Source organism: Copadichromis virginalis, linkage group LG19 (assembly GCF_057382275.1).
Source record: "Copadichromis virginalis isolate Kocher_CV1m ecotype Utaka linkage group LG19, C_Virginalis_male_GT1.1, whole genome shotgun sequence".
Lineage (NCBI taxonomy): Eukaryota > Metazoa > Chordata > Actinopteri > Cichliformes > Cichlidae > Copadichromis > Copadichromis virginalis.
The window spans coordinates 25,031,321-25,056,338 of NC_140636.1; the positions used below are offsets into that span (position 1 = coordinate 25,031,321).

The 25,018-nt window shown below is 39.7% G+C and overlaps 1 protein-coding gene across 8 annotated transcripts in view; it reads left to right on the forward strand.

The window, feature by feature from the left end:
- The first annotated feature begins 873 nt into the window (after positions 1–873).
- LOC146686203 (traf2 and NCK-interacting protein kinase-like) overlaps positions 874–25,018 on the forward strand; it is a 55,154-nt gene continuing 31,009 nt past the window's right edge. For all 8 annotated transcript variants that reach the window (XR_014916963.1, XM_085442587.1, XM_085442588.1 and 5 more), the window contains exons 1-2: positions 874–1,275; positions 11,881–11,946. Coding sequence is in view for 7 of the 8 variants with exons in the window: in XM_085442587.1 (XP_085298713.1) it covers positions 1,219–1,275; positions 11,881–11,946 (123 nt within the window). In the remaining variant the exon portion in view is untranslated. The remainder of the gene's footprint in view (positions 1,276–11,880; positions 11,947–25,018) is intronic.

Sequence of the window (25,018 nt, forward strand, 5' to 3'; positions counted from 1 at the left end):
GAATGTCTGACCGTACTGTTGATTTAGTGTCCATTAATGTGTCTGTATGTTTGAACAGGCATACTTAACTTTAATCTGTGGCTTCTATTGACACTGTGAAGCACTTTGTAGAAAAGTACTATACAAATAAAATAATAATAATAATAATAATAATAATAATAATAATAATAATAATAAGAATTATTATTATTATTATCAGTAGTAGTAGTAGCATCGTTGTTGTTGTCGTTGTTTTTTAAATAATTGATTAATAAATAAATCATTTACTGTGTTTTTCTTGTCTCTTGCTTGCCCTCAGGCAAATTCAGGGGAACCTAGAGTTGGATACAGAGACCAGAGAGGTTTCGTATTGTCTTTGGTGGAATGAGAATGTTATTCGTTGTTTATCATGTTTCCACAGATTTATGAAAACGCTTCAGGCATTTCGGGAAAGCTGTTGCAAGGTAACAGGAAACCTGATAAACAGACAGCAGTTCACTTGCTGTGTGTGTGTTTACATTTGATGGATTCAATAATTATCTGTGTTTGTGTGTGTGTTGTGCCGGGTTACATTTAGTCTTCTTATACCTTGTGATTAAAATATACCGATTTTTTGAAAAAAATAAATAAATAAATAAAATATACATAGTTGTTCTATTTAATCAAAAGTACACAGGGAAATATAAGCAAAAATCAGAAAGTATATCTTCACTCAGTTTCTTTTCTTTTCCTTTCTTTTCTTTTCTTTTGTACAAGGACATTGCTATTAAACATGAGGAAGAAAAAAGTTTGGAAGTCCTCGCTGCCTCAGTAAACCCCGCCCGGTAACAGGCGTGGTTTGCTGAGGGAAAGCGGCTCCCACCTCCCTCCTTCTCTATATTTACTGGCTGGCTGTCACAGCAGCTTCTGTACCAGAAACAAATCAGTCTCCGTATTGCTTCACCTTACTCTGTATGGTCTACATCCCTCAGACATGGACTTCCAAGTGTTGATGTACACGGTGCTATCGCTTTCTATCATCCACGCGTTTGCGCTCTAGCTGTGCGCTCCAGGCCCGAGGAGCGTCCAGCTGCTGACGAGAAAGGGACTGATATTATTTTCTCATCCATTGACACATCACTGTGCAAGAGAGAGGGGGAATAGTAGAGACCTAGCAGCAGAGGAGACCACACAGTCGTGACAGCTAAGACCGTTTCTGGATATCGGACAACAGACAGTCGCTTTTTTGTGTCCTCCATCATGGCGAGTGACTCTCCAGCACGGAGCCTGGACGAAATCGACCTATCTACTTTGAGAGTAAGATTAATTTACGTTTAATTTCTGTTAAAGAAAAAAAAGAAAAAGTGTGTGTGTGCGTGTCTGTGTGTAAGAAAATTGATGTGTGCACTCGCGCGTTCCTCCTTCTCTTGCACCTGACAGTGCTCCCTGAATAACAACCGGCACAGAGCAGAGGAGGCTGCAAAAGGCGGATGTGCGGGAGACGGGCCGCCACAGTGTGTCAAATTATAGATCAAATTATATATAGACATTAACTAACATTACAGCTGGCTCGCACATCTGAAGGCTTATCTTCATTCAAGTCAGTTACAGGAAGGTCGGTGTTGTGTGTGATGCTGAATTGAGGTTGAGGCTGTGATTTTGCTGACCTGGATAGGGGGTGTTGTGTATCTTCTTTCAGTGGGCCAGCCTATTATAGCCTCATCAGAATTGATTCAGAGTGGAATTTAACCTATTTCAACCACACGCTGCTGATTCTCTTGGCTTGTGTATTGTAAGAACACGACAGAAACTGCTTTTAAGTCAAACTCATATTCATCCAGATTTCCTCTCTTTTGCTGTTCATCATGGTATTTACTCAGTGTATGTGTGCGCGTGTGTGTGCAAGAGAGAGAGGGAAGTGTGCCAACCTACCTGTAGTCACTGTAACCTACTCAAAGTCACAACTGAAGCCTTGCATGCTGCAATAGCCAGTTCTTTTGTTCATCCAGTATGTGCTGTAAGCCATAATACACACAAACACGCACACACACATGTGCACACAAACAGACAGGCATACACAAACAGCCTGTGTTTATGTGTGCAGACCCGTATTTTCAATTCATTGGGCAGTACGTGTGTTTCTAATGTGTAGGTGTCTGCCAAGCTGATAGTCAACTGCATAAAGCAGTAAGGGATGCTTCAGCTAAAGACCCGTTTGCCGCTTTGAGAAACAAAACCACATCCCTCTTGCTTTGTCTCTCTCACACAGCGCAGTTGTCGTCTGTTTGTGCCCACATGCCATTTTTGTCTCCGGTTCTGTCTTTGCTGGTCTCTTGCTTGCTTCATGGTTTCTCGCCTACTTGTTTCTGCTCCACTAACACCAACTCATCCATCTACCTCCATTCCATTTCTTTTCTATCAATTTCATCACCTGTTTTTCTATCACCTTGACTATCTGACTGAGTGAATGTACCTCCCTGTCTCTCTGCCAGTCGCTCTGTCTCCTAGCATTATGTCTCTGCGCCCACCTCCTTGCACTGCTTGAAAGAAGAATAACATTTCCAAGGAATTGTGAATCAAGTGTTTAGGAAAATAAGTGCTACTTTTCAGGTTTACGCCTAGCAAAATTTCATCAGCGGGACAAGCTCTATTAAAGACAGAATGGAAAGAGAAATCTGAAAGAAGAAGAGGAGTAGAACAAAACAGACAGAGAAACACTGAAAGAGGAATGAGGAGGCGAGTGGGAGTTCAGCCATGGATGCCTTATTCTTTAGGAGGCAGGATTTCAAGTGTCTGTCACTGTGACTTAGAGGCAGCTTACATTGATGTGCAGATGCGCACGTTTTCCTTTACATAGAAGTGCATTTAGGAGTATCGGAATATGTAATTATGTCAAATGATTACTACTATCTTAAAAGTAGTGATGATTTCAAAACACTAAGAGGCTTAAAGGTTTTTGGCAAGAGCAGAATCCTATGTTACATATTTCATTTGATGAAGTGGTGCAGCTCTAAAAAAAGTTTTCATATTTTTCATAAAAATAGTACTTGAGTCAAAAGATGGAAGTGGACAAAATAGAACAGAAAAAATAGAATAGAGATTTCCTACCACCATAATGCTACATTAAGGGAAGCCAAAACTTTTATTTTAATATTTTTCCCCAACACTATACTCCAGCTATTTCCTTGTAATATTATGTTGTGAATGTCTTCTGTGATTTCCTCCGTAACCAAGTTACACAACCTGAACAACATGTTTTACAAGCTGAAATAAACAATGATTTCCAGAGAAGTCTTAAACAAACCAAGGTTTGCCCATTCAACATGTACGAACAATACCTATCTTCCCGAGCAATACATACGTGCGCGCACACACACATAGACAGACACACACATGGTCTAAGATGAAGTTACAGTCATCCACTGCTGGACTGGCTAGACAGGAAGTAGGTCAGCTGGCTCTGACGAGGTGGGGAGGGTTGAGTGGGGGCTTATAAATACTGGGCTTGGTGAAGATGGTGGGGCATTGTGTTTTAGTCTATATGAGTGTATGGTTGGGGGGGTGGGGGGCTGTTCCAGGGCTAGAGCTTCCTTATAGGCACAATGAGCATCACACAGACACACACATTTACAAGAGACAGACAGAATTGAGTGGGAAGTAAAGTGGAAAAAGAAGTGGTTTTTCATGTTTGCTGCCTCTGCATTTTTTCCTCTCTTGCTTTGTTTTCATATGCCTTGTCAGGTCTCTGCAACATCTGCTGGTGTGACACATCAACCCTGCGGCACCTGCATAGATGCATCATGTTTTATTTTAGTGGGGAAGGCCAGACTTACTAGAGGCATTCACAGAAATGTTGCTGCTCTGGTCCATCCTACCATGACCCGCAATAACCATAAAAAAATATCATACAAGGTTGAATACTTTAAAAATTCTTTAAATACAGACAGTGGTTTTTATGCAAAGTGATGCGAACACACACAGGTCAGAGGCGTCAGGAGCACAAGCTCATCTAGTCAGCTGACTAGAGCAACAGATGGCAAACCAGCAGGAAGTCCAGCCAGAGGAATACACACACAGACACACACACCACACACTAATACTGGCAGTAGACTAATGTGCTGTGCTGGGAGTCAGGTGTGAAAGCTGAGATGAAAGCGAGAAAAGGTGAAAGGATGAAGGGATAGTGACATGGTCAGAGAAAGACTAAGAGAAAACGCAGAGGGAGAAAGCTGGATTGAAGATGAAGGCAGCTTAGAGAGATTTACAGGAACATTGAGAGACAGTGAGAGAACCCAAGAAGGGAAGAAGAAAATGACAAGAGGGCTGAGCTCGGGGTAAAGGTGGAGATGTGACCAGTGACTAAAGTAGTTCAAGGCAAAGACCCATCTCTAGAGCCTCTCCCTCTCAATCCCTGTTGCCCAGTAAGGCCACATTCCTCTGCCCCTCACTATGGACTCCATAGTAACGGGGCCACAGCAGTGCCCAAGGCTTACACAGAGCTTATTCATGAATAGTCTATATACTGTATGGCAGACTGTCGCTGAGAAATGCCCCTCTCCCTCCCACCCTCCCTTCCACTGTGCCTGCCTGCTTCTAGTTGACCTATTTTTTCCCCCTCAAGTCACTAATGGAGTTAGATTAAAGCTTTAATTCCCTGCCATAAGTATTAAAATGTATAAGTAGTTGTGGTCTGCATGCATGTTTTACTTATTTAAGCCCTCCAGTGTAGCTTTTATTATTATTATAGTTAATTAATTATTTATAACATACCATAATATATTTGTAAGCATCTATAAGGATTGATGGGCACATTTTAATTATTGTACTTTATTAGATCTATAAAAACCATCACTTGATATGGTACCTGAAAGAGTTGTTGTAAACAGTTATGTGCCTTTAACTATTTTAGTGTTGTAAACTATGTATTACACATTTTGTGTGTGTTTATGAATGATTAAAATCCTTTAAAAATGTAATAATCAGTATATAAAACTATGATATCAAATTAATAAATGCTGGTATTTTGCTTCTTGCAACTTGCTAGCTCATTTCAGGAAAAAAGTAAGTGAGCCAAGAAAAGATGTAGGAAAGGATTCCTTGGCAAACCTCACATGAGTAGTTTGTTGTGTGTAAGCACTGACCGCACTGTCTGCTTTCTAAACGACTTCTTAGAAGTGCTTGACAAAAACCAAATGTAGACTGTATAAAAAAGATGCACGTAGCCACCTTGATGTCCTCCGTGAGTTTGTAAACTCCTGGTTTGCATTATGCATGGCAAACATCATGAAAAACATCAAGAGCTCCAGTTCCATGACTTAAAACAGTCAAAGTGCAACATATCGAATGCGTTCTATTCCAGCATGTTTGAAAGTATGCACTGCACCACATACTAGCTTCCTTTTTCACCCCTCTCATTCAGTGACGCACAAGTGCACACTTACACTTGATCTGAAGTGTTTGAAGGAATCATGTGCATGCAGACAAGTCCATAATAGGAGTGATCCCTCCATTGTGTCACACTCACATTGTGCAGGGCAGCAAGGAAAGAAAAATGTATTGAAATGACAGAGGGATGTAGAAAAGCAATTCATGCAGAAGGGGAGGAGTGATGGGCAAATGGGGATAGGGAAAGGTGTGAGATTGCAAGTTGGCAGAATCGGGTGGCGAGAGGTTCTGTTGCATTGCAGAACAAACCCTGCAGCGTGTACCCTCTTCAGTGGCCTGTTAATCTGTGATTAGAAGTGGACTCCTGCTAATGTACTGTACATGTCTGGGTGAGATGTACTGGGAATTGGGCTACAACGACATCTCCTTGTAAAAACAAGCAGTGTTGAGCTGTGTTGTTAAGTGTAAGTGGTTTTATAAGAGGCAAAGCTGGCCCCAGCATGACTCCTATCATCCTCTTAGAGTCCCTAATTCAATCCACCTCACATCTCTGAAAATCACTTTCTACAAAAATTAACTGCACTCACCTGGTCACTGGCTAATGCACAGAAAGATATACTACAGATATACAATAGGTAAATATGAGCTTGGCAAAAATCTTGATCTTGGTGAGTGTAAAAAGTAACATTTTGAGTTTAACTTTTACTGCATAAAGGCTGGTGATATAATGCTAAAGTACTGTTGTGCGATACAAAACTATACATAAGCCATGTTATAGTAACTCAGGGTGCATTGGGATTATTTGATAAGTTTTAAGCACAATATGGATGTACTGTCAGCTTATATGGTATACACATTTTGGCCATCTGGAGTCAACCTCTTGAGCTCTTTGTCGCAATCCTTAAGACTTTCTAGAGCAATTTTGCGGTATAGGGGTGTGGGCTGTATATTGGGCCAGTAGTATTGCCATGTGGGTTTTTTTTTTTAGTTTACAGTTGTATCATGAAAGATTCAAATAATTGCCAGAATCCAAAAGTTCAAAACACAGCATTGCAACAGGATGATCAATAGTATTCACATCAACTGCCAGTTGTCTTAGTCATGTGGTTTGTTAGTTTGACCCACATCACATTACGCGTAACATTATACAAGTTTAGCAATTGTCTATGTGAAAATAGAGATTTGTGCAATTTTAATTTTATTTCCTCAGCTTTCGTTGCAAAGCTTGCACAACTCACTGCTGGGTCTGGTTGAAATAATCATGACTGTTATGACTATAAAGACACTTCAAAGTCTTACTTTTTAGCAGCAGGAATGTACAATAAAAATACGCTAAAAGACCTGAAAGAATTTGTTATTTTCTGATAAGCCAATTTTTTTTAAACAAATAATTTGAGAAGTGGTTTTGTAAATCGTCATCTTAATCAGAATACTCATAGCTTATCTTCTCAGATGTGATGATTTAACCTTAATAGACCTTCTGTCTTTCTCTGCTATATTATAAATATATGACTCTAAACTTTGCATTGAATAAGCTATCTGCTGTTGGTCTGTCATTCACAAAGATAAAGATAGCTGTAGCGTGATTGGGATGTAGCTGCAAACTGATTCACTAAACCGGAAGAATAATTGTTTGTGTCACCATGTAAATGTACTGTCATAGATTAGATTTCCAGCATCTGCAGTGATTATTTTCAATTTCATCGGGACTCTAATGTTCACTTATTGTACTGCTGTTTTTGTGTGTTAAATGTGTTGCCTCTGTCTTAATTTTATTTTTCATTTTTCCTCTCCACTTTTAATTTGAAGTCACATGTCACTTGAGCATATTTTTAAAGTATGTAACTGTGTTGTGTGATTGATATGAATACTAATGTTTGGAGCTGAACTCATAAGAGAAATCAGAACTAAGTAAAATCTCATACAAAGACCTTAGTGACTACTCTCTAGTGCAATGTGATCTTTAGATTTAGTATTGGTTTAATTCATAACACAGCTGATATATGGCTGATACAATGAACAAACAGACACAGCATTAGAGAGTAAAAGTGGCTTTGGTTAGACTTTACACAATGGCATCGAGGTGTGGTTTTGTCAAAGGAATTCACATACCTCGAATGCATCAAAATGTGTCAGGCAACAACGCATTGAGTGATACATTACTTCTCAAGAAGGGTGAGTCTACTTTGTAAGTAACAGTTGATTCGTTGTTAATAGCTCTACTGAAAATCTTTAATTACCTTGTTTACACATGGCCCTCTCAGCCTTGTAATCCGCTGGAGCAAGCAATATATATTTAAGAGTCAGCTGCATTTCTTATGGCCTTTGCATGCAACTTGTTCTGATCAGATTGATTATGTTTCCATGTGTATTCAGCCATGCTTAGATCACCTGATAGCGATTTTATGTGAGTAATTTGCTCTGGTTTTAACATTAGTTTTAAGGTTAAAGCTAGGATTAGCTTTTGGTTAGATAGGAGTTAAAGTTAGGAATGTAGTGGAGAGAATTAAGGTTAGGCTGTAGAATGAAAGAATGAATGCAGTCAGTAAAAGTCCTCACACATGTCGTAAAGTGGCTTTCGCAAGGGCTGCAGGCCTGCTCTTAAAAATCCATTATTAATGGACTCTGCTGCTCATGGGCCAATATTCTCTGTCTGGAGCAAAAGAGACAAGCCATTACTGTATTCATCTCATGTACCAAAAGTTAATACAATGTACTTGTGACTAGAGCCTGACTGATATAGGATTTTTAAGACTGATACTGCTACCGATATTTGGTGCTTTAAAAATCTGCTATTACATATAACGACCGATATGTTTTTTTTCTGTAACTTTTGTTATGTGTAGTTATTGAATTGCTCATTACTTTTTACATTTTAATTTGTCAGCTGTTATAAATACTGATAGTGATAGATTTGCAGATAGCTATTGGCCAATAAAATCATCGCTGACAATTGGTCAATTAGCTGTTACCTACATTAACTTATTAGAAAAGCTGTATGAAGTAAATGGTAAATGGTAAATGGCCTGTATTTATATAGCGCTTTACTAGTCCCTAAGGACCCCAAAGCGCTTTACATATCCAGTCATCCACCCATTCACACACACATTCACACACTGGTGATGGCAAGCTACATTGTAGCCACAGCCACCCTGGGGCACACTGACAGAGGCGAGGCTGCCGGACACTGGCGCCACCGGGCCCTCTGACCACCACCAGTAGGCAACGGGTGAAGTGTCTTGCCCAAGGACACAACGACCGAGACTGTCCAAGCCGGGGCTCAAACCGGCAACCTTCCGATTACAAGGCGAACTCCCAACTCTTGAGCCACGGTCGCCCCCGTACAATAAAGTACAATAAAGGTTATCGGTGACCAGTCAGTGTCATGCTTCTATCATGTTGCAACGGCTTATAGAAAATAAAGGAAGTCGTGTTCTTTTGTGGCTTTGAAAAATTCTTAGAGAAGCGTCTGAACTGGAATAAAGCTAAGTAAGAAAAAAAACTGCACCGTCATCAGACAGAAGCCTCTGCTCAAAAGTTGTCTGTGGGTGTCTTTACATCTGTTGGTGGATCCTCATTCTTCTTTCTCTGAGCACTTTTTTTAATGTATCACAAGCTATTTTTAATGTACTGTTATTCAGCAGCTTTATAGAGATGCACAGCATGATTAATTGGCCACCAATGGGGTCATATGGCTGTCATGTGACCCTGGCAAAGACTCAGCAGGAAAACAAAATGAAAAAAAAAACCCCCAAAACAAAACAAGGAAGTAGGCCGAATTGTTTCAGTTACAGGGAACTCCAACCCACAGACGCACAGACGCAGATGCAGTCTTAGAGGTGGCCACGTGCCGAGAGCTGATTCTGCAAGTGGCCTCTAAAATATGAATGATATTGTACTATATTTTTGTGGGTAAGCCTAAAGATATGTATGAACTGAAGCATTGCCTTTGTACCTATATGTATTTTCTTTTCTTTTTTTTGCACGTGAACGTTTCTGTTGTGTGTAAACAAAAAAGGAAACGAGAAGGCATCCTTCGATGAATCTCGAGACAGACTGTCAGAACTTTGTTTGCGGCTCTGAGAGTTGATTCACACAGCTGTCAAGCACACACATGGAGATGCACACACAGAAGTAGTGAGAGATAAAGAAAGTAAACGGTGAAATAATCTACCTCTATAAGCTGGCAACACCGGTCACATGCACACTCAGAATGCCCATGTTAGCACTGTTAAAAGCAACTAGCAGTCTCTCTCTAACTTTCTCTCTTTCACGTGCACAAGCATTTACTTAGACATACACTCATCATTTTGTGCCCACTCATACTTGTTAGAACATTTGAACACTATCCCTGTGTAGGAGTGTGTTATTGGCACAGTGTGTGTGTTTTTGTGTGCATGTAGTTTTGAGAGTGAGAGAGCTAGACAGCGGGAGGATGTACTTGAGACAGAAAGTGAGAGAATGAGTTTTGCGATGTGTGCGCGTGCGTTTGTGTACGAGGAAAAGCGCATGTGTGTGCTGGCGTCTGCAGAACACAACGGAGGGGTGAAAAACGACAGAAAACAGGAAGAAGGGAACAAGAAAAGCGCAAGGCCCTGTCTTCAGAAACAGCTGACAGGTTGACAGGTCTGCTGAGACCAACAGAAACAAACATATGGAGACAGAGTGAGAGAGACAAAGGGAGGGATGGGGAAAGGCAGAGACACTGAGAAGGAAGAGGGGGAAGTTGAGACAGATGAACAGAAGAAGGAGAAAATGCATTTTAGAAGTCTTAACATTTATGCAAACCCCTTAAAATAGGCTATAGCGTTACCTGTTTAACATCAGAGGAAAATCTTTTTTCATCTGTGGTATGTGGTTCACTAGCACTGTGGTAGCGCACGTGTCATGCCAGCAAAGTTAGCTGCAAGTTCAATTGAAAATTCACAGACATGATATGAATGTGAAGTGCAAACAGTGAGAAAGAGAAAGTACGTGATAAAAAAAAAAAAAATAGATGAACTGCGAATGCAAGACGGGAGGAAAGTGATAAGGTTAGAAAAGAGGGACAAGGATGCAAATAGAATACATGTGTGGCTGTTCAGAATAGAAATTAAAAAAAAAGATGTATTATTGAGAGGGGAATTGTCTGTGAGAAAGGAGTATTGTGTAAAACTCTCTGTTCTTTAGGTTTGTATGAGTCCCAGTGTAGATCTACATAATAGTGCAGTTTATTTTTGGTGAATCAGCAATGAAATAAGCCTTTAGCTTTGCCCCCAGTTGAAGAATCACATTTTTAAACATCTTCTTTTGCTCTAAAAGAAGAATGGAATATAAAAAACGGATCAAAGATTTATTTGAATACCCAGTAGAGTTGGCTGTAACATACTGTAATCCACATTCCAGTGAGCTGGTAATGACATTTTCAAAAGTCTGAACTATCATTGTAAGATTACATGCTTTATTGTGTTGTCATCATGAACATGTCGAGTGAATAAAACCTCAAGAATAGCTCCAGCGTTCTGGTTGAGGACAGTTGATGTATTGATGAATGATGGCCACATTTATCAAACTTGTGAATGACAGCGGCGGGGAGAAAAGCTGGTAAAAGGACCTCAGTGTTTCTGGAACTCTGAACCTCATTCACTGTTGGAATGAGAGCAAAGTGCAGATAAAAGAGTGAGACAGACATAGATGGACTTCAGCTGGTTGGAAAACAGAAGCTGGAGGAGCAGAGAGAGTGTGAAAGAGACAGGGAGAAAGAAAGAGAGAGAGAAGGAAGGAGAGGGTAAATGCCAGCTATTGTTGGAATGCCGTAGCAACGTGCAGCAGAAAGGAAGGGGGAGGTGTGTGTGTGTGTGTGTGTGTGCACAGGGTCAGTGGGTTTTATGCTCAGTTCAAGCTGCTCCTTTTCAAAGATGCGTTGAGTTGTGTTGGCAACCTAGCGACCGTGGGCTTAAATTATTAGCTAGTCTGGATGCATGCCTAAAGCAATCCAGCACTGCATTTCAGAATAGTGTATCAACACTCTGGGAGCTTTACTGAGACATTACTGCTCATTTAAACTACCTGCACTGTTTAGAATACATGCCCACTGTTGTAATATGGATTAAAAGACTCAACGCTGCATGCAACATCAACATGCTAGCATGCTCAGAATTACAGTGTGTTGATGTTAAGTAGATATAATTTGTCTGTTAACATGCTAACATTTATCACTGAGCAATAAACATAAGATGAAGCTAAGGCTGGAGGGAATGTAATCCTTTTTTTGATGATGGCGCTGGATGTAAAGTTACTTAAACCCCCATATCACCGCTCATTTGCTTCTCTTTAGACTCATCTCTGATCACCATCTGATTAAAATTTCTAGACAATTCATCTGGCAGCTGTGAAGCTGTCTCTTCCTGTACCTAAGACTTAGACCAGCTGAAGGCTTTTCTGTGCAAACATATGCCATACCTTATTGCATTCAAACAATCTGAGTTTGTTTTAAGGTTATGTAGAGCTGAGTGTCTGTATTCTAACCATTCCACTGTCTTTTCTTTGAATTTACAGGATCCCGTCGGCATCTTTGAGCTGGTTGAGCTGGTGGGAAATGGCACATATGGGCAGGTGTACAAGGTGAGACTTATATACACTAAGAATGTCGTTCTGATAGCATGCTCCTCATTCTTATCAGTTTTTTATTTAGCCTCTGCAAGTAGCCCGCGTGAAACAAAGAAAGACAATGTAAATGAAGGAGCATAGGAAATAATACAGGAGATAAAAGAAACCCCACAGCTGTGGTGAAACTGTAGATGTGTAAAAGTACGATAACCTGCTAATTTTTCTTGTCCCTTTAAATAACACTTTACTCTCTTTACTGTTTTTAGACCTCTCTTATCTCAGCAATGCTTTAACCTTTTGAGGTTTTTCTGGGACACAGGAAGTACTCGTGCTAAGTCGGTCTGCATTTGTGACATCACTGTGGTTTGTGCTTTTTGTTGTCAGATGGGCTCAGCTGTTTCCCACAGTTATTTAAACAGAATCTCTCAGTCCATGTCACTGTCTGAGCTTCCTCTTCTCTTCATGACAGCCTGTCGTTCTCTGTTCCTTGCTTCCTTTTCCTGATTCTGCTGCTTTATTTTGCCTCTCTGCAGGATAGGGAAGCAGCCTGTGTCACTCTGTTTAATGACCCCTAGTTGGAATAAATATGTTTAAATATATGGACCGATAAAATATGTGGACAGCCTCTGACTCTGAAAGCCTTCAGTGCATGTATTTTGCATGCTTGAGGATGTGTCTAATGAACCAGAGACTTACGGTCAGGTGGTGATGGAGAGGAGCCTATTTAACCAAATGAAAGGTCAGACAAAGGTCAGACATACTTATCCACACTTCTAAAAATATATGTGTGTGTGGTTGTTTGTAAGATCCAGAAAGGACGAAAAACAGAAATAATAATAACCAGTAGAATCTTTATTTTTTTAGTCTACAAATAAATAAATAATAATAATAAAAAATATTGTTTGAAACTTCAGGCCCAGGTTGGTCTTAAACTTTTTCAGTCACTTGACCAAGAAATTTTCCATGACACACACACACACACATGCCGCTTTCTCCCCTCTGATACACATTTACCTCACACAATGTGAGTGCTTTGTTAAGGCTATACTTTACAGTCCCACTCACCCGTATTTATTTAACAATTAAGCTGATTTGATAAATTAGCTTATTTTTGTGGCTAAAAAAAGAATCATAGGCTCAGTGCCAGACTGGAATATGATGATTAGGAAAAAGGGCTTGCTAGTCATTCCTCTTTGTTACTGTATGGAAGTGGGGGAATGCAAATTTAATGACAAATGGCTTGAGAATAATGGTTACTCTTGGTGGTACAAGTATGTGCCTGGAAATGCTTACAAAGCAAACTGTGCTGCGTGTTGAAAACTGTAACAATGGGATCAAATTTAGGATGATAATGAGGTTTGAAGTGTTGTTTCTCTTCTCAGAATGGTAATTGGCTGTTGGGTTTTCCGGTTTCTTTTTTCATATGTGATATGAATCCTCATATATTTAGATTTTGGACTGCCAGTTTAATTTTAATGAAAAAAATGAAGGCCTATCTGTCATAATAGCTGTATGAAAGGGACAAACATAGCAGAAAAAAAGATTAAACTTCAAATATCATCCTGTTCAGTGCTCTATAAATACAGCTTAAACTAGGAAAGCTCAGTCTCAGACACAGAGATAAGCAGCAGAGTCACTTGAGCAAAAATGTCATCTATTTTAAATTTCTCACACAGCTGAGGTTCCTCTTTCAGGCAGGCTGCCTGAAGAGGATCAACGTTTTTTGAGCAGGTGAACCTCTGACTCACTGAGATGATAAACTGACCTTCAGCCTGGCGGGTATTAGTGAAGTGGAATTTCTCTGGCTCGTTCTGAATCATTTTAAACACTTGTTATATGAGAAAAATAACACAGGACAATATCATTCTTTAGAGCTGTGGTATCTCTGTTCTGCATCAGTGAATCCTTGTCAGCGTGCTGTGCAGTTTGCCTTTTTTCGCTCAGATGAAAAGAGCAGAAGGAGATAAGAGTCAGACAGACTGCAAAAATGATTTGACTCTTTGTTTTGATTCCCAAAATATATTCAAGTTGCTCAGGGGCCAGTTTTTCTGATGTTTATGTGATCACAGAGTACAAGTTAACAAGTTATGCCTTGATTTGTGGTGTGCTACAGTTTCAAATAAACCATAAATAACAAGTAAAAAAAATCATATGGATGAAAAAAAAAATTAAAGCTAGCTTTGAGGTTATTAAAACTTTAATAAGTTTTAATTTTTAATAAGTTTTAAGGCATTTTTACATCTACACTTTAACTGAATAGAAAGATTATAAGAAAAAGTAAAAAAAAAAAGTGTTTTCTCAATTCTATTCCTACAGCAGGAAAAACACAAAATGAGTTTGCCTTATTCTGCTGTAGTAAATTGCACTCGGTGAACTATGTGTATAGTGAAGCTATAGGTTTACTATGCATGCATGGTTTTGTGCATCCATTTGTGTGTGATAGCAGCATTGTTTTATATTATTGGTTAAAGAAGGGCACTAATGTGCCACATAGTTCCACGTTTGTGTGCCTGTGAGCAAGAGATAACAGGTTTATCAGCAATTCCATTACTCCATCTAGTTAAATGATACAGATCTGGCTCTCAGTTCTCTTTCCACCATCTCTCTTTCACTCCTTTCCTTCTTATATATGCCTAAAATCTTATCACAATAAAAAACTATCTATCCACATTATCATTTTTGTTGTAGTTTCTTTGACAGCAGAAATAGTTCAGAGACGTAGCCAATGATAGAAAATATTTTTACCCTGCCTTCACTCCTCTCACATGAGAGATCCATGGTGGTTATGTTGCTAGTTCTTCCTCCTCTGCCTGCACATCCTCTTACTTTTCATCCTTTTGCTTTTGTGGATTTCTCTTATCAATATATAATCACGTTCATTCTTTTGTTTCCTCTGTTTTCTGTATTGAAACATCCCCAGTGAACTCTACTTAAGGGGGGACAGTGTGCCTACAGTATGTGCATATATATATATAGCTTCTACTGCCAGGTTTAAAAGGGCCATAAATAGAGAACATGGGTAATGCTGAATAATTAAATACCTTCTCTCTCCACTTCCCTCTCTCTTCATCTTCCACTCTCTCGGCTTCCTCCTTTAGATTTCACTGTTGTCCCTGTGCCTCATCTGTATTCCCCACTTTTATTCCCTTTATTTAGCCATCACCTCCACTCACTCTCTTGTTATACTTATAATACTTCTGTTATGTCCGTCTTCCTTTCTTTCTTCCTGATGCCTGTGAATATTTTATGTCAGCTGTACTTCTCCAAATGAGGAAAGACTCCTCACCTCTTTTGGCACTATAGGACATAGGAAGAAACTGACAGGTTGCCTTATTGACTGACAGGGTTATTGATCTGCTAATTGATTAATCACAGTTTCTTGCCATTCCCGTGGGAGAAGTGATTTTTCAGCTTGATGGGCAAAAAGACAACTAGAGATGGCAACTAATCATATCATGGTCACAGGAGTGCAAACTGATACACGCATTCACACACATGGATGGATGTGTGACACCCATATACATCATCTCATCAACTGTCTCCTTGGCCTTCACAGCAATAAACCATTTTATACTTTTGCGTGTGTTTGTGTGTGTGTTGTTTGCACATATCGGCCCCTCCCCTCTCTGTGACTTTGCTGTCTTCACACAGTGAGGAAGCAGTAAAAATAAGTGGAAAGAAGGCGACCAGTCTTTTTCTCTCTGGTGGCAGAACACATCCACTCTGCTGCTGCTGCTGCTGCTTACTGCACCCTCTTTAAATATTCACTAGTCAGTCTGAAAGACACACACACACACACACACACACACACACACACACACACACACACACACAGTGAAGAAGACGTGACAGTTGAGGACCTGGGCCGTGTGGGCTTTTCTAGTGTATGCTCACCCACTGTGACAGTGATGCTGTAAAGAGAGCACCTGCATGGTTTCCGGTTATTGCACTGGTGTACGTGTGTCTAAATCAATGTGTATACAAGGATCGTGCAGTGTCTGACATTTCCTCTTGTCACTGTGTATGCTCCTTTCATGTGTTCAGCAGTCAAGGTCGTGTGTATTCTTCTGAAAATGTCATGGGTTTCACTTATCCTGAAAATGATGTTTTTGTTGTGTTTTTTTGTTGTTGTTGTTTTTTTACCTGCAGTGCTCTGCCTGTCTTGCTCCCCTCCCCAGTTCTTCTCCTCCTCCTCCTCCCTCCCTGCCCTCTTAAGGAACTGAATAAAACTTCAAAGGTGTTTCTTTTTTATCTTCCTTATCTGCTGGAAGTCACGCAGCAAAGGACCATGGGAGATTTTTCCCTCTGCACGCTTGCCACAGACTCCTTTTTAACACACACACACGCAGACACGGAACACACGAACACACATATCTCAGAGAAGCAGCATGAAGTAAGAAAGTCTGGCATAAAAGACTTCAAAACAGTATGATAAATAGAGTGACTTCATTTACTCCTCTTGTTTGATGTTCTAAACTCCGCCAGCTAGTGTTTCACAGCAGGAAAGAAGATCAAGCAAAAGCAAGCATATACACATATACAGTTTGTATCTCTTTGAAACTAGTCATTCTTGGATCGTGCTAAAATTGGCAACACGACATATGAGTGGTTGGCATTACGTGTTGTGAGGAATGTGCCTTCCGCTCCATTTAAGTGGATTTTTAACAAAGGTTAACTATCAAGTATTGATTGTGAAGTTAACAGGTTTGTAATTTGAATGCCAAATATTTGGGTTAATTGAAGATTTATGGATTTCCTTCTAATACTAGTCACATCGAAAACACTTTCACTGGCACGGTTGGAGATAGAATGAAGTCTAAAATATATGGCCTTTTTTTTAAATTTTTTTTTATTTTGCACATTCTGCAAATGGTGATTTTTTTTTGGTTTTGGGGTATAATGGTAAGTAACGTCAGAGAGCTCAAGATAATGTCTAGAGCTTGTTTTGCCAAGCCCAAATCATAAAAACAAAGAAAAAGCACAAATCCCCTTTAAGAAGCTGGAACCAGCCTTGTTGCTGAATCAGGAAAACCTATTTCCATGTTTGTTTTCACCATTGTGACAGTGTATTCTTACAAGATTTAAATTCATTTTATTTTATCTAAAGGAATATGTAAAAACTGAATGATTGATCAATAATTACACTTTACCGTGACATGTTCTAGTTTGACTAGATGCCAGGCAGCTTAGTATAATACAATATTTTTGTAATGTGAGTGTTTTATTTGGGTATAAATGTAATTCTTTTGCAAATCACACTGTAGATGTTCATAGATTTAGCATCCACCATAAGCACAGTGGTAATGAGAAATTATAATCATTCTCTGACTCCCCTAAAAGATGTATAGGCTACAGTCATGTTTTATAAGCTGCTGGTAGTGTGATAACAGGCTGACATGTGCAACTACAGAGTGACATGTAAATGTAAAAGAATGTCGTGCTGAATGGCAGGATTAGTGTCCATACTGCTCGCAGAGGGTCGCAGCTGGAAGCACATGCAGCTCAGGTGTAATTTGTTTTTTTTTTTGTGTACACTACTTGAATATGTGTGTGTTTGTGTCTGCCTGTTGCCATATATAACACATGTCCCTGGTGGTGGTGTTGTTGTGGTTTCCATTGTCACTCTGTTTCAATATAACTGTTTTACTGTAATTTCTGCTGTTTTTCCACACACACACACACACTCTCTCACACACACACACACGTGCTTCAGTCTCTGGAGTCATTATGAATGAACTGTGAACCGTGACTGAGGTGGATGTTACTGTGGGGCCAGCAGATGTGCTTGTTTTTACCATATACAGAGATACACTCACGCACACACAAACTCACACCTGGCAGTGTTTTCATTAGCCTACATCCTCTCTCTATCTTCCCCAAGGCCACACGTCCCACTTACCCACAATGCACTCCTGCCGCCCAGAGTCAATTAGCCATAGCTGATGTCAATAACAATCTCTCGTTCTGTCTTTGCTTTTCTTTCCCAGTCTGTCTCTTTCTACTGTATATTTCCCAGTTATAGAGCAGCCTCTTTTTCACTGATACTGTCATTGAGCTTAAAACAACTTTTTCGCCACTTGAAATGTTCATCAATAGGTAATTCAATAAGCTATACCAGCCCTCACTCTCTATTATCCTTCATTTGCTGTGTCTTCTCCTTTTTTATGGCCTTTAGCTGCATTTTCTTTGTTTTTCCACTCTAACTGCTTTTCATCTAAAATGCTTTTTCTCTTCATGTGTTCTGTCCTCCATACCCTCGCTCATCTGTTTCTTCCTATCTCTCTTTCACCTTCATCCTGCACAGTAAATCAGCTTGGCTGTTCGTTTGACCTCCAGAGCTGCTGGAGCGTGATGCCGAAGTGCTGAACCTGCCGCTTTTCCTCTTCACAGCAGCCCTTCTCCCTCGCTTGGGCACATTGCGAATCACTTACTCTCTCTTTTCTTGCCTGTTTGACAGCAGTTGCATTTAGAGGGAGAAGTGTTTCCTTCCAAATGTAAAAAAATTGCAGCAGTTTTATTTGAAATGAGAGATAAGGTCAAAGTAATGAGCAAATGGATCAATGAATTCATGTTTGATTAAGATCGGATCGTTTTAGATCCGTTTCAGAGACAAGGTCAAGCAGTTATTTGGTTGGATTTTAACAACAGAAAGCTAAATAAAGCATTTGTGTACATTACATTTGTGTATGTGGGAGATTGTGTTTCAGTCAATTTGAGTCTGTCTACCATAAACAAGCTCCAGTAACAGATTATTCTGTTAGTGTTTACCTAGTTCGTCACAAAGCAGGTAGTATGATAAGGCTAAGCTTTGACTATTTTCTGACATGTATGCACAGATACCAAAATAAATATACACACTCACAGGTCATAGGCAGTGTCAGATATGTTTGCGATCATTTTAAACTATTTAGTGTGATTGTATTTGTCATTATGAGGCAGTATGAATCCTTTCCCTGAACCCAGATTAGGTTGTTTTTTGTGTGTTTGTTTCTACTAGCTTGTTAATTAGCTGGCTGTACTGTGAGCAGGCAGGTTAATAAGCGGCTATATTTCAGACTACTGATAAATTATTGCTTCAGTAGGCTTTAGATGTTAACAGTGGTTCATTCAGAATGAAATCAACACTTGCAGGATTTCTAACGCAAAATTCAAATTAGCTGTATTCCACCACCCATCAATAATAGCTTCTAAACTATTCTACTGATCGTTGCGCTCATCTTTCTTTTCCCTCATCACCTTCACCTTAGTTCCTTTAATAATTGTTCTCTACAAAATCTGTGCTGGTGTATGTTTTCCTCACATTTGCTGGCTCTTGTTATGGCTTCTCTTTAAATCTTCTTTCATCTCAGTCTGTCTTCCTCTTTTTCTTTCTCATGCCTGAGCGTGAGCACAGCCTCGGGGTGCTTCTGTATTTCCTGGCTAGTGCAGGAGTAGATTGGAATGGAGGCCTTTGTCACTTTTATTTACTGCCTCACTGATTTCACGACGCCGTCTTCTGCGCGTTGTGTGTATGCGAGATGCTTCTGTGTGTGTGTTTCTGTGTGATCACGTGTGAATGCGGAATGATTGCAGGTGTTTGAACTGCAATGAGGTGTGTCTGGGAGTATTGCCCCTTTATTTCTTTGGGAGCCTTCCAGCAGAACTGTGTTTGTAGTGTTCGTTAGCCAAAAGTGGCTTTTAGTCTGCCTCATAGCTCCAGCACCTTCTGCTGAACAGGATGGGTTTGTAATAAAACCGGTGGGCGTTGATATAGAGGTACAGACTGAAACACTGGTTATCTGAAATCCTTCAACCCTGAGACTGCCTCACTTTGGTATGTGTGTGTGTGCGTGTGAAGTGGGGGGCACCTCTACGTCAGACAAAACAAGCACAAAAAAACATGCACACGGTGATAGTCCTGGTGCACACCATTCAGACCTTCTCCCCTAAGATGCTGTTACTATGCAAACAGGCCCTGCGCTATGACACAATGCATTGCTGAAGCTGAAGCAATTCCTAAAGTCTGTGTTTATTTGTGTGGATTACTATAATGGCACAGATTAGGATTATGGCCTGACCCATTTCCTTGTTACAAAGAGACGGCAACACAATCTGGCAGTCTGTTTCCTGTTTAGTGTGCATGCATTCGAATGCTTTAGCATATGCAGAATGTTTACTTATTTATATACCTTGGAAGAAAATGACAGATCCAGGTTGTAGAACCATGGCGGCCTCACCTTTCATTACTCAGTCTTTCAAAAAATGTGTTAAGTTGTGTGAAATATCAGTGAGCAAAGTAAAAAACAAACAAAACAGGCATAAAGATTGGTTAATATCCATCTGGTAACCACTTGTTGAAATATGTATATTCTGTGAGTGGTTGGCTGGGGGGTTTTGGAGGTTGATTGCATTCGCTGTTGTGGAATTGATCACAAAGAGGTACATGGTGCTGCACATAAAACTTCTTTGGGAAATCTTTGGTTCCTGGAAGGTTGCTGCGGTTATCTGTAATGTCAACGCTCACAAACTACCCACCAACCTGTAGTGAAACTGTGAAAAGTGTAATGCAGAACAAAAACAGAGACAGTTTGTCTTCCAAGTAAAGGTTTTTGAAATGTGGGCAATGCAGTGGTAAGGCATAACTTTTACTTTGAAGGTGAACATTCTCCATTTCTCATTTGCGTTGCATTTTTCAAGTTAAAGAGGAAGTGAAGACTCAGATGATGAATGTTTGCAGAGAAGTTAATGTCTTTCAAGCAAACTTTTTCATCTAGCACCTTTTTTCTTTTACCAATTTCACCCAGCGACAGACAGCAACCTCCAGCAACCACTCAGAAAATACACATTTTTCCCTCTGACCCGTGGTTGCTGGATGGTCACTAACTGTCTGTTCCTATGTGGTTTTAGTGTACACAGGACCAAAGTATACAAAATAAACAGTTTTGTATTCATTAAAAATTAGAACTAGCAGTTTGGTCCGTACTGTAAGCTCATTAGAAAACTGTTTTCTCGGGTCATAGATGGCGTGAACAGGACGGTTGTTTTTTCATGCTCTCATTCAGAAAACATCTGCACAAGTGGATTTCTTTTTGCAACCAGAAGGAATGGAGCTTTAAGGAATATTGGCTTCACTTTTCACATCCAAAGGCTACACTCTATAGTCACAATATTAAACGTGCCAACAGCCTCCTTAAGTAGCTGTCAAGTGTCCAAGTTGATTTTTATTTTTTCTGAAATAAATGAAAGTTTGCAACTGCATTGAAAGTATTAATATAAATGTTAAATAATAATCATTTGGAAAAATATAGCCTTATTTTTTAAAAATATCACATAGCTCATTTTGTCATCAAAAAGAAAATCTGGATGCCTTCTCCTGACCTTGCAGCTTGGCCACAGGGACAGAGGCAGCATGAAATGTCGCTCTCTCACCGAATGTGTCTTCAGCACGTCCTCTTCCACTCTCTCTCCCTCACGCTTTATCCCACCTGAACTCTTCTTCTAAGAAAAAACAATCTCCCGGAACAGGACTGTCTTTGTATTTGAGCATGCGAGTGTCTCCGTATATTTTAGTATCGTGTTCACTTTATTTGTGCCAACTTAGACCGTTGCTAGGCTACGACAGGAAGTGTCCTGCATAGTAAATGTGTCCTGAGTTGTAGAGGTGTTTGTGTATGTGTGTGTGTGTGTGTGTGTGTGAGTCTCGTCTGTGTGATTGACTTGGCAAGGGCAGAGATGCACACACAAAGAAATAAAATATACACGTGCACACACAGTCTCAAACACACGTCTTGGGCATCACAAGATTCAGTATCGGGCTGTGTTTTGGCATTAGCTAGCAGGTTTGTGTCCCCTCGCTGAGGCTGCAAACTAAAACCGGTGAAGAAATACTTCCTTTTGCAGTATCTGCATTTGTGCTTGTCAACATTCAGCTACTTATAACAGCAAAAAAATATAAAGAGAATCCTAACACACAAACATACACATAAGATCTTTCTCCATACGCTGCAAGTCCTTCACTATGTTTTACCATTACTTGGCAGCAGTAAGTAATTATAATTATGTGTTGATGATAATTACTGGAATTGGTGTGCTCTGTCAGGCTGACACCTCCCCGGTGCTGCACATGAACATGGAAAATAAAGCCCAAGAGATGAGAAAGCGATGAGTTATCAGACGTATGATTGGTTGGGAGTTTTTTCCTTTTTTGTGACAGTATGAACTTAAAGACAGCATGGTGAATGGTTAGCCAAATCAGTCCATTATAATTCTCAGCAGCTACAAAAAATTAGGACACAGACAAAGAGTGTTCTCAGGTAAAGTAGTGGAAGTGGAATTTCATTCCCAGAAACATGGGAGGATCTTTTGGAGTGCTTAAACCTGCCTGGGCTAAGTCAGCATCACCGTTTACCACCAGTAATTGTCTTGTATGTATTGTATTTGACATATTGATGTGGTTCATAATGTCATGCTGATGGAATTTTAAGTACTGCACTGTTTTATGTTTTATGAGTTTTTTAGTTATGTGGTTTCATCTTGTCTATTTGGGACAACAGATTAAATTTGAAAAATTCACATTAAAGAAAATAACAGTGTTGTTAAGTAAAGATGCTAAAACATATAAGGATAAGATGCTTTTATGTACACCGGATTATACTAGTCCTGATATTGAAAACCAAGTTGCTGAAAAACAAGAAGCTTTTCCTTATGAGGTGCATTTTCCACTACGAATGGAAGAAGATGGTTGAAGGGAGGGATGGATGGAGGGATGGATGGGTTAACAAAGAATTTTCCTAGTCTGAGTAAGCATGCAGTTTAGTTTAGTCTTGGGCTGCAGTTGTTGTGGTTGGCATTTAAAAAAAAAAGCCAAATCAATCATTTGAAAAATCATTATTGTTTGCAGCATAATTTACTTAAATTTACCTCATCTCTCAGTTGTTCTAGAGGCATTTTCCAACTTTTTCGCCAAAATGAATCATGATCTGTGCTGCTGTCATAGGAGATGACAAACAGTTTTACAAATTGACACAAATTAAGAGTAAGAGGCTTTGATTTTTAAAATTATTCCCTCAGTTTGTTTGGTCGATCCGTCAAAAAGAACAGTCACCCCATTTTGAATTTCCAGCTTATACAATAGTTCATCAACTCCTGACCTGGAGGGATGATGCCAAGTCCTTCATCATGTGACCACCTAAAGGCTGATTGGAGATCAGTTTGGTATCAGTTTGCTGTCTCCATCACAGCGCGGTCATCCAAGCGGAATAAACGTAGTCGATTTAGGCTGTTATCGCTCAAACACACCTGGCCTAGCGGCATCACAGCTCCATGTGGATTTGTGTGTGAGTGACAGATGTTTTGCTTTCATATGTGGTCAAAATAGCTCCACAGGATTGAAAAAGGAAGAAAAATGTGTTATGGACATACTGAGCAAAGTAAAGATACTTTCCTGTCTAATTTAGATGAATAATGTATTCAGTTTAAGTTCATTATCCCGTATTCTCTGTATTATGACCGAATAGATCAACTAGATGAAAGTGTTTGTGTGCAGAAGCAGCGGTATATCCTCATTTTACATGCACACCCAGGCCCACCTCAGTGAACTACCTCCTGTGGTTTGAAGAAGGTTCTATATGCATTAGCAAGGTTCTGCTCTTGTCATATTTGCCTGTCAGATTCAAAACTGAATGGTATTTTGTTCCCATTACCGTTCAGCTCAGTCATGCTCATGTTCAACCTGCTTTTCATAGGTCACTAGGCTGAGCTGTGAGGCATGAAAGAGAACAAAATCCAAGAAACATACAAAGGAAAAATAAGCGACAAATTTACAGGAAGGAAGTGAAAAATAATGAAAGGCATAAAGAGGAGATTGTGAGAAGTTAAGCGGGTAAGATAATGAGAGAGAGAGAGCCACAGGGATAAAACAGAGTGAGGTAGATAGAGCGAGAAACTGTAGATCTAGGTCAGAAAAGAAAAGCAGTCAACACATGAGTGGAGGAAGGGATGAACAAGCCTCTCGGGCTCAGCGCTTGTCTTTCTGAATGGGACAGATCAGAGAGAGAGTGGGCCATCCCTCTGAGAAAGAAAGAGGAAGAAGGATAAAAACATCATTTTAATACTGTGTGAAATTCTTTTTCCAATATTTATCATCGTAAGGGCTGCAGCTGCTGATTATCAAAGCTCAAAAAAGCTTAATCTCCAATGTGACATCCATTGGATGCACCAGCACCCCAAACCAAGCATTGTAAACAGAATGTTGCTCCGACGACATCAGTGACAGTGAAGTCAGACACCACATAAAAAAGAGGAGCTGGGGTGGAGGTGGGTTGCATAATGGTTTGCAGATGTGCAGCAACCGTAGGCAGACTAAAGCATGTATGCGTGCCATTTAAGAGATTTGCTAGGTGGATATGTTGGTATCATCTGAAACATCAACTGAGGCGGGCTTGCATCAAGATCAACTGATGCCCTGGAATTACATTTGAGCTTGAAGTAGTGGCCTGCTTAAATGAATGCTATGCTTCACAGTACATAATGAAAGGATATCTTGCATAACCAACATTCACATGACAGCTTCGAGAACAACACATCAAATACTCGATAATTACATTTTTGTGTCTTCTGTGTTTTATGCACGCAACCAGAAATCCGAAACCAATAATCTGTGGTTTTACATTGTACTGGCTAATATGTCGCTAATATTCTACTAAGTAATTAACGCACAGACATGTTGGACTGATTATTAATTTTTACACAGCTTATAAATATATTTTAGGTCTAATAGCCAAGCTAACTGTTCTCTCCATTTCAAGTTGTTAAATTAAGTTAGCCTGGCTCCTAGCTTTGATTCTAAATTTAATGTACAGGCATGAGAATGGCACACATCTTCTCATCAAATTCTTGGCAAGAAAGCAAATAAGTAATATATCATAATGTTCAAATACTGCTTTAACCCGTCTCTCTCGGAAGTTCCCAGAACTTAAGATACTTTAATTGCACGTGGTGCAACTAGCAGTTCAAAACCCAAATTATATAAAACAGAAAAGAGGAGAAAAAAAGGAATCGGCAACTATTTATATGCCTGGCATGTTGTTGATGAAACAGCCAATTAACT